The following is a 10,601-nucleotide window of genomic DNA, read 5'->3' as shown; positions in this document are numbered from 1 at the left end:
GTGTGTGTGTGTGTGTGTGTGTGTGTGTGTGTGTGTGTGTGTGTGTAGATAGAGCAAGTGAGCCAGCTTTCATCCCTGGTGGAGTCCCAGCTTCAATATCACAAACAAGCTGTGCAAGTGCTGGAAGAGCTTTCTGACAAGCTGCGTGACAGGTGGGTGCATTGAAACCTCAAGACGTACAAAGACCAGCGTGCTCTGAGTTTCAGTTCTGTTTCAAATCTGCAACAAACTCACTCCCACTCACTGCAGTCCAGATATGTTTATAAGATTATGTTTAATCTGATACCTAAATAAAATGTTTTTTTGTTTTTTTTAACAGGATGAACGAAGCTCAGTCTAGACCAAGACGAGAATACACACCTAAACCTAAACCTATCTACGACTTTGGAGACAACAACCATTCAAATGGTGGCTACTCGAGCTCAATGGCTCCTCCTCCATCACGCAGCACAGGTAACACACAAACTCTTTAACTGTTTACAGATAATTATTCATCTTCCCAGATCTGTTACTCCTAAAGTCTCACTAAAGGTCGTCATATAAAATATGTGGACAAAACCTTCCTAACTCGGTTCCTACACCAACAAAATATCCACCTGTTTCTACGAACTTAAATGGACTGAGCCAAAATAACATGCCTTCATGAAACTCCTCCCTCTTCTTTGAAATCTCAGAGACTAAACTGAACCCCTTTGTGTTGACATCATTGCTCAACATGAACAATGTAGCAGAAACAGACTCGGACATTTTCTTTCACTTTCTGTAGTCTGCTGGAAGATTAAAAATTAATGTATCCCTGAAACTTTAACATACAAACTGTTACCATGATTTAGTTGTTGAGCAGGAAAACATGAACGTGTTTAGTGCGAGAGAGGTGATGGTGTGTGCATGTGTGTCCCTCCCATTTATCTAGCTGGCCTTTCTCTGGCTGACCTTGTTCCCTTTTCCTGTGACATCAGCAGATCTGCCATTTCTCTTGTCCTTTCGGAAACCAGGATTGTGTGAGTCACAGATTATGTGTGTGTTTGTGTGTGTAGGCTGCTTGTTGTGGTCTTGCTAATGTCCAGCACACGTTTGTGAGTGTGCGCGCACAGCATCTGTTACAAAATGTCGGAATAGTAGCTTCACATCAGTTGTTTATATTATGTATGAATTTGTCTGAAACATCAGCATGCTTGTGGTTTTGTTTGAATTCCACATCCTGGCTTCTGAAGTACTGCCTTGACTTCCTCGTTGTCTGATTTTCATCTGGGTTAGAAAAACACAGCTGACTAAATACACTTACTGTTCGTTAATTTAAATGCAAAAAAGAAAAAAACACTGCCTGATGTTTACTGCTTACAAATACTACCTAGTCTGTCAAAACTTTATTTTTCTAACCAAGTCTAAGCTGAACACAACAAAGCATGACGTTACATGACTAACGTGTGGTAATTTGCATGTTGTGAAAGTAATAAACATGTCAACAATCTCACACTATTATCTAACCAAGATTGTGCAATGATAGGAAATATCTGGTGAATAAAGGACAAAATTTCACATCTGGTTCTATTTATTGTGCATTCATATTTAAGATTATAACATTTCTAATATTCTTGCTTTTGCTTTCCCACTGTTTTACATACATTCTTTGGCTTAATATGTGTGAATAATTTACTTTTAGGGCATTAACTTAGACATTTGTAAAAAAAAGTGAAATATTGGATTCATTTTTTTACTTGCTGCTCATGTAGAAACTGTGTAAAGGCCAAGCAGCTTCTTTTTACCCACCTGTTATGAAGTGTTGGTAATTGTTGGCAGTACTCTTTACCAAGTGTTTTATTCTTTTTTGCTCCTGTAAACTGATACTGTGGTGAGTAATCAAGAATGAGTGACCATAGTCTTTGCCTTCTCTAGCCCAGCCCTCTAGCCTTTGTCAGTCAGCAGTGTGTAGGGTGAAGTTGATACAATGAGAAAATTGTTTGGCAGCAAAAGGCCGAGTTTGTCTGCGTGTACATCCGTGCTGATCTGTGTGAGGTCACAGAGACAGAAAGACAAAATGAAGAATGAGAGCAGGACGGCAGTCCTACAGGAACCTGGCGTCAGAGATGCAAGGTTGCCAGCGACTCTGGAAATCAGAAAAAACCTGGAAAATGACTTTCACATTTACCAGACGGAAAACTCTGGGAATTTGAACACTGATCTGTTGATTCAGTGAGGATCTTTCTGAGATTTTAATGTGTATGTGTATTAATGCTAGTATAAGTATTATAGTAACAATGAGTTCAGTGTTCTGCTTCTATGGTGTAGATAATATATGTATTCTTACCAGAGCCGGCCTGTGGCATTGACAGACAGTATAGGCAAATGCTAAGGGTGCCGTCCATCCAGTGGGCACCACAAATGGAGATAGAAAGAAAAGTGTAACTTTCTTATATTAAAAACACCCCCCACCCCCGGCAATAAGTGAAACTCCATGAAGTAGGGATGTTATACTTATTTTAGTATATATATATATATATATATATATATATATATGCTTTAGGAACCCTTCCCACACTTTTGCAATGTTCTGTACAGTACTGCAAAATTTTACTCACCAGCTCTGCAGAACACAGTGGCTCGGTTCCAGTTTGCCAGAGCTACCTTGCCAGAGCTACCTTGCCAGACCTACCCTGCCGGTTCTGGTCGGCTTTCTGCAGCCCTTGAGCACCAAAACACTTTTGGAGGGAGCCGAACCTTCGGATGGCCAGCATGGCACCACACGGTGGTCCCAATCGAGTCCAAATTCATATGGGGGAAGTCCCGGTGGGCTCCAGAGAGAACGCTGGACCTCAGGGTGGCGCTCCCTGCTCGGGAGGCCTCATGGGCCGGCAGGCAGCACTCAGATTGACCGATGAGTCTGGAGGTCCAGTTCTGGTCCGGTTCCCGGTTGGTTCTGTGCTGCTCTCTGCATCTGCTGGGCGCTGAAGTCACTATGAATAAGTACCAAACTTTTTCGGATTGGATCAAAACTTTCCCTCCATTTCTGCAAAAGGCAACGGCTGGAAGCACTGTTGCTTCTGTGTGGGGGCACTAATGGCTTCTGGGAAATGTAGTCCTTTGGAGTGGCAATACAGTGTAGGCTTATTGAGAGAAAACTACAAAATGGCGGTGCCTAGCCAAAGTATTTTTTTTTCGTTAATTTTTTACTGAATCTCATACTGTCCCAATCACGTGAGTAATATTATAGTTGGCAATCATGTGTCGTGTACAATTTTTTTTCTCGTGTACTATCTTACTTTAAAAAAACACAAAAGATCGAGTCTGCAAGAGTCGAACTGCGAAGTAGCGAAGCACTACTGTGTTCCTAAAAACTATTTATACTTTTTCAGCTGCATAGCAAAGCATATTAAATACTACCGTATTACTGTTAGTAACAATAATACTTTGCTTAGCTTGCACCCTCCTCCTTTACTACTGTACCTGCTCACATGCACATCATTATCTGGATCACTGTGGAATATGAGGACTTCAAAACTTGGCTATTAGGAAGTATTTGCAGTTTATTTAGTAACAGAACTGGTTGCATAGGTTTCTGAAGCATCGTACATGGCACTTTGCCACTGTCTGAACTCTGCTCGGCGTTGCACGACACAGCAACAGTTAAGAACCTCTCCATTGTCGGTATCCACCCCACTCAGCCCGGTTTATGGGACCACCTTATTTGAGGTTCCAAGCGGGCTGCTCTGAGGGGTCAATTTTGGCATAAGCAGACAGCAGCCGTTGATTGGCCAGCGGAACTACGTTACTGGATGACCAGCTCAGTAAAACTGCAAACTACATCTGAACCTCCACTTCCTCATCGTGTTGACGGACAGTGCCATAAGAAATAAGTGCATTTAGTGAGGGATATCTGAGATGATGGCGCAGTATAGCTACACCCGAACTTATACAGATCCTTCTAAAAAAATTAGCATATTGTGATAAAGGTCATTATTTTCCATAATGTAATGATAAAAATGAAACTTTCATATATTTCAGATTCATTGCACACCAACTGAAATATTTCAGGTCTTTAATTGTTTTAATACTGATGATTATGGCATACAGCTCATGAAAACCCAAAATGCCTGTCCCAAAAAATTAGCATATTTCATCCCACCAATGAAAGACAAGTGTTTTTAATAGAAAAAAGCCAACCTTCAAATAATCATGTTCAGTTATGCACTCAATACTTGGTCGGGAATCCTTTTGCACGAATGACTGCTTCAATGCGGCGTGGCATGGAGGCAATCAGCCTGTGGCACTGCTGAGGTGTTATGGAGGCCCAGGATGCTTCGATAGCAGCCTTAAGCTCATCCAGAGTGTTGGGTCTTGCGTCTCTCAACTTTCTCTTCACAATATCCCACAGGTTCTCTATGGGGTTCAGGTCAGGAGAGTTGGCAGGTCAATTGAGCACAGTAATACCATGGTCAGTAAACCATTTACCAGTGGTTTTGGCACTGTGAGCAGGTGCCAGGTCATGCTGAAAAATGAAATCTTCATCTCCATAAAGCTTTTCAGCAGATGGAAGCATGAAGTGCTCCAAAATCTCCTGATAGCTAGCTGCATTGACCCTGCGCTTGATAAAACACAGTGGACCAACACCAGCAGCTGACATGGCACCCCAGACCATCACTGACTGTGGGTGCTTCACACTGGACTTCTGGCATTTTGGCATTTCCTTCTCCCCAGTCTTCCTCCAGACTCTGGCACCTTGATTTCCGAATGACATGCAAAATTTGCTTTCATCCGAAAAAAGTACTTTGGACCACTGAGCAACAGTCCAGTGCTGCTTCTCTGTAGCCCAGGTCAGGTGCTTCTGCCGCTGTTTCTGGTTCAAAAGTGGCTTGACCTGGGGAATGCGGCACCTGTAGCCCATTTCCTGCACACGCCTGTGCACGGTGGCTCTGGATGTTTCTACTCCAGACTCAGTCCACTGCTTCCGCAGGTCCCCCAAGGCCTGGAATCAGCCCTTCTCCACAATCCTCCTCAGGGTCCGGTCACCTCTTCTCATTGTGCAGCGTTTTCTGCCACACTTTTCCCTTCCCACAGACTTCCCACTGAGGTGCCTTGATACAGCACTCTGGGAACAGCCTATTCGTTCAGCAATTTCTTTCTGTGTCTTACCCTCTTGCTTGAGGGTGTCAATGATGGCCTTCTGGACAGCAGTCAGGTCGGCAGTCTTACCCATGATTGCGGTTTTGAGTAATGAACAAGGCTGGGAGTTTTTAAAAGCCTCAGGAATCTTTTGCAGGTGTTTAGAGTTACGTCGTTGATTCAGATGGTTAGGTTAATAGCTTGTTTAGAGAACCTTTTCATGATATGCTAATTTTTTGGGACAGGCATTTTGGGTTTTCATGAGCTGTATGCCATAATCATCTGTATTAAAACAATTAAAGACCTGAAATATTTCACTTGGTGTGCAATGAATCTGAAATATATGAAAGTTTCATTTTTATCATTACATTATGGAAAATAATGACCTTTATCACAATATGCTAATTTTTTGAGAAGGACCTGTAAGCAGTGCTGAGATATGCTAAAGAAATTGAAGTCCAATAATAGGGCAGTTAAAGGCCACAAAGGGTAGAGTGGCTTTAACAATAACTGTTAGGATACCGCCCAGTTTGCACTGACGATTCTGCCCACAGTGCAGGGAAACGGGTCGGCCCCCCACTGTAGTGGCAAATCACCCACATCTGAGAAGAACCGAGAGGAGAGCTGAGTGGAGTTGCACTCATCAATGGCAAAGCGGCATTAGTGAGGGCATATCTACTTGTATTGTGCTCAACAAGTACATTGTATTTTTTAAAAGATTTTATAAACTTTTATCTGGGTAAAATTGATTTAGTATGTAGAATAGTCACTTGATTACTCAGGTCTATGAAGGCAATTTGTTCTGCGTTACCTACTTAGTAGATTTGCCAAGATTGCCTGCTTTGTTAGTGCATAAATTTTATATTGTACAGAAGGTATATTGTAATAAAAGTACAAAATGATGCAGTCAAGACAAACCCATGGTGCAGTGAGTAAAAAGAAAAAAACAGTGTAATGCAATTTTCAAATATGATTTCAAATAAAGTTCAGCTTATAGATGGTTGGAAGTCAGTGTTCTACCTTCATAATATACTGGTTTTAGGTTTTATTAGCAATAAGAATTTAGCAAAATGCACTTTAAATGGCTGGAGAATGCATAGTTTTGAGTAGTTTATTTAAAAAAAATTCAGGGGAGCATGCCCCTGGACCTTCCTAATACTGCTTCACTCAGCAAGTGTTCACTAATGCAAGTGTCCTTCCCTGCCATTAGCCTGGGTTCTAAAACAAATTATATCAAAGACAAAGCTATTTAGTTTCTTATGTAGATTGGCAGTGAAATTTATAAAATTGTGCAGGGGACGCTATCTAAAATCATGTCTAGGGCACCAAATTGGCTATGCCAACACTGTTCCTTACTGATTGGCTGTGGTGGTGTTTTAGTGTCTGATGTTATACAGTATAATTAATTATTAGGAATGATTGCCATATGCATATACCTTATAGGCTACAGTATACTTCCTATCATCTCTGAATGTGAGTCTCTACCAGCCTCCTAAGATGCTAAGTTCTGAGCATTTGGTGCAATGGAAATATCTCTATGAAGGACTTGCAATCTATCTAAAGTGTCCCCCGCCTCTTGCACAGTGATGGCTGGACATGGGCACCAGTAACCCCACGACTTGAAAAGGAATAAGCGGGTAAAGATGATGGATAATATCTCCTGGAATTTCAGGGTTTACTTGGAAAAATCAGGCAAAACAAGAAATGTTGTTTTCATGAAATGTTGGGAACACTGTAGATAGTTAAGTTTGAGAAATTAAACCCTGGTCACCAGAATTTATAAACTGTTTTCAAAGCTATGATGTTATCTATCTAAAGCTCCTTTTCCACTGCTCTTCAGCCCGGTTTGGCTCAGTTCGGTATGGAAAATGTACAAACCACATAGAGTCATGCCAAAGCTGAGCATGGCATCTTTTCCTTGTAAAAGTGGCACTGCTGTGGGCCTTTTTTTTTTTTTGTATCTTAAAGCTTGTTTTTATAAGTCTAATCTTTTTTCTTCCTTATTCTTCTCAGCTCTAGAGCAACCGAGCTGCAAGGCGCTGTACGACTTCGATCCAGAGAACGAGGGAGAGCTGGGCTTCCACGAGGGTGACATCATCACCCTGACCAATCAGATCGATGAAAACTGGTATGAGGGCATGCTGAATGGCCAGTCTGGGTTCTTCCCTCTCAATTACGTTGAAGTCCTTGTTCCGTTGCCACACTAATACAACAAAAAGGCTACAAGGAGACTGACAGAAGAGAAAGAGAGCAGAAATGGTGAGGAGCAAGACAAGTAATGGTCCACAAAGGTTTCTTTTTCACTCTTAGCTCCATCGTCATCGTCACGAATGAGCACTTTTGTCAACACAAGATCTGGATATGATGTCAAACCAGAATATTCACCTGGTTTATCAAAACGTAAGATGATTCAAAGGAGAACATAGACATTTTTATGCTTCACCTGAAAGTAAGAAGAATTTCTTAAGGACAAACAAATGACTGTTGTAAGCAATAATATTTCTTTATAGATCAGCCATACAGAAAAAAAAAAAAACTTGTTTTAAAAAGCAGTAACTGGGATGTCAGATTTTTTTTCATTTTGTGTAACTATGGTCTCTGACTCATATAGGTCTCCGTTGTTAACGTTTTTTAGACTAGCACCACAAACCTCAAAGTAAATGACTGAACGGTGGCTGGATCGAATCCCAGCTGGGGGCTTTCTAGGTGGAGTTTGCATGTTCTCTCCGTGCATGCGTTGGTTTTCTCCGGGTGCTCCAGTTTCCTCCCACAGACCAAAAACATGCATGTTAGGCTGATTGATAACTCTAAATTGTCCCTAGGTGTGAGTGAATGATTGTTTGTCTCGTTGTCTATGTGTGTCCTGTGATGGACTGGAGACCTGTCCAGGGTGTCCCCCGCCTCTCACACAGTGACTGCTGGATATGGGCACCAGTGACCCCCAGGACCCCAAAAGGAAGAAGCAGATAAAGGTGATGGATGGATGTAATACCATCTGAGGACTGAAGGGAACCCCTTGATGCCATCTTTTGGCACCACCAAGAATTACATTCATGTAAACTAAAATGAACGTGTCACTTGAACTAATTGTATTCAAAAGGAGGGAGAAACTTGAGCCAAAATTAGTGTTTAGGTCGTGATTTTAAAAAGTCTTGACTGCAAGGATTTTTTTCAAGTAGCTCTCTAGTTAATAGCTGTTAATGGCAGGTGTGTTGATGGTTCCCCCTTAGTTTCAGTAGGTTTGAATAAGTCGTCTTCACAGTTTTTACAGAAAATGTTTTAACTGCATGTTGGACATCAGTTGAAGTCTCTGTTACAGATGTGCTCCATCATTTCACACTGACTCAAAGGTAACATTTCAAAGTTGCACCTTTTCATGCACATGCATTTGTTGCTTAGAAACATCAAAAATAAAAAGTTATCTGTGGTAACCTGCCAGCCTGCTAATAGAGGAGACAGAGCCAAAAAGACTATAAAATGCAATAGAAACATGTTTAGCAGTAATGATTCTGTAACAGCCATATATTCATGTAGCTTCTGTGCTGTTTGTTCTAGTTAAACTTGTTTTTCTTTTTTGTTAAGACTTAAGCCCTGTTAGGCACCTTAACTCCATACAGTGCCTGCATGGACGATGCTGCTGGCAGCGAGTTGGTCTTTTATATTCACCCCTAACTGTCCTCGCTGTTAATGTGTCTCGGAGAATGTGAAACTCACTGTATTCTGTAACTGATCATCCGCAGTGACTTTGATTTGATTTGTGCTGATGGACACAGATGTGTAATTGGTCCAGACATGGCTGGATACGTGTTCTGGACATTAGCAGTCACAGTTAGAGGGAACGAGCTAGATGTTTAAAGGGAAAACATCAAGGGAAGCATGGTTGTAAGAATGAACTAGGACAGCCTTCATTACCAAAAATGTGTTTTGTTCATTTTCAATGGTAAGAAAAAAAAGTTTTAATTGTGAATGTCATCTGTGTGCTTGTTTGTAGTTGTTCATTTCTTTCTTTTTATCTGTTTGTTCATCACTCCACACTGCTCCCTGTACCCTAACCATCCCACTGGTTTGGTCCATCTCATGTTTACATGTGCGACCACACGTCTCAGTACTTGTATGTAGATCAGGGCTAAGGGCAATAGGAGGTGCTGTGTGAATAATGATTTTAGAAAACACCTATGTGCATGTTTTAGTGCCTTTAAAACAGAAAAGAACCTAACCCAGCCATTTATTTTGTCCTACTTGTTTTATTTCTAGCTGCTGGCACTTTTATGTGTTAAGATTAAATGCATGAGTGCAGATTTCTGCACGATGACACTAAAGGCAATTTCCAGGTTGTTAAAACTGATACAAAGCAGACCACCAGTGGAAAAGTGCTTTGAAAAAAAAATTTGAATCCATTTTTTAAAAGTCCCATTTTGTTTTTTTCTCCTTTAAGGGCTATGTGTTTAATCAGTCTTGCATTTTCCTTTACGCAACATTAAATCACTATGGATCTTTGTAGAATTATATTTTATATACAAGGCCTTAAAACATTTAAATTAATCTTTGCATGTCGACCTGCATTACACCTCGTTAAGTGTATATTTTAGATGTAAGTTGCTTTTTTAAAACTTTTGGTATGAATACAGAATTTAACTGCAATACTTTTTTGTTTGTTTGTTTAACTCACATTAATTGTATGTGCTTCCTTTTTGTTCCCTGCCTCCTGACTTTTTACAGGAAATAAAGAGAAACATCTAAATGCTGTCTTTTATCCATTTTAAATCCAGTCACAAAGAAATATGTCTCTGGCTTGATGCATTTAACAAGCTCTACCAACAAAATCAAGCTAACAAATACCAATTACACATGTTTAAATAGTTCCAGTGTGTATCTTTAATACTTTGTGGATCATCGATCAGCAGGTTTAAGGCATTGCTCTGTCCTCGTACATGAATATCACAGTCCACAGGTAATAATAAATACAGTAATGATCAAAGAGGAAGCAAATATCTGCCCTAACCAACAAGACTCGCAACTCACACACCTGAGAGGCTGATGGGCACATTCACAACACACGCAAACACCCGTTTCATTAGACTAGCTGGTTTACTTGCACCACAACCCTTAAATATGACTTATAAAGCACATATAAGAACAAAATCTACTGCAAAGTACAATTCAAACACCGTTACTTTTGCATACGTGTTATGGAGTATATTTTTGCACCACTATTGAGTCTATAAAGGCAAGACAATAACAGTTTAAATAGTCCATATCTGCAGATATCTGATCAGATACTGTCACAGACAGACACACAGGTCCATGTGTAAAAGGTCAAAGGCCATTCAGCCTGCCTGCTTTTAATTTAAGAAATGCCCCTAAATAAGATCCTTGTTGTTCTTGTTGGATGTGAGTGTTAGGTTCTTATTGTTTGTTTGTCTCTGCTCATAAATACAGTACAACCGTCAGGAGCAGCTGTGTTCACACGAACACAGAAGTGCGTTTTAACTCACAATAAC

The 10,601-nt window shown here is 40.6% G+C and overlaps 1 protein-coding gene across 2 annotated transcripts in view; it reads left to right on the top strand.

The window, feature by feature from the left end:
• sh3gl1b (SH3-domain GRB2-like 1b) overlaps positions 1 to 7,664 on the top strand; it is an 18,020-nt gene extending 10,356 nt beyond the window's left edge. The window contains exons 7-10 of one of the 2 annotated variants that reach the window (XM_037674759.1): positions 49 to 152; positions 320 to 453; positions 963 to 1,001; positions 7,114 to 7,664. In XM_037674759.1, the coding sequence (XP_037530687.1) occupies positions 49 to 152; positions 320 to 453; positions 963 to 1,001; positions 7,114 to 7,307 (471 nt within the window). In that variant the 3' untranslated portion in view covers positions 7,308 to 7,664. The remainder of the gene's footprint in view (positions 1 to 48; positions 153 to 319; positions 454 to 962; positions 1,002 to 7,113) is intronic. The other variant, XM_037674758.1, reaches the window with a different exon arrangement.
• Positions 7,665 to 10,601: the final 2,937 nt, after the last annotated feature.

Source organism: Nematolebias whitei, chromosome 3, assembly GCF_014905685.2.
Source record: "Nematolebias whitei isolate Nwh7 chromosome 3, NemWhi1, whole genome shotgun sequence".
Lineage (NCBI taxonomy): Eukaryota > Metazoa > Chordata > Actinopteri > Cyprinodontiformes > Rivulidae > Nematolebias > Nematolebias whitei.
Note: the sequence above shows the minus strand (reverse complement) of the source record. Positions and strands in the feature narration are given on the sequence as shown.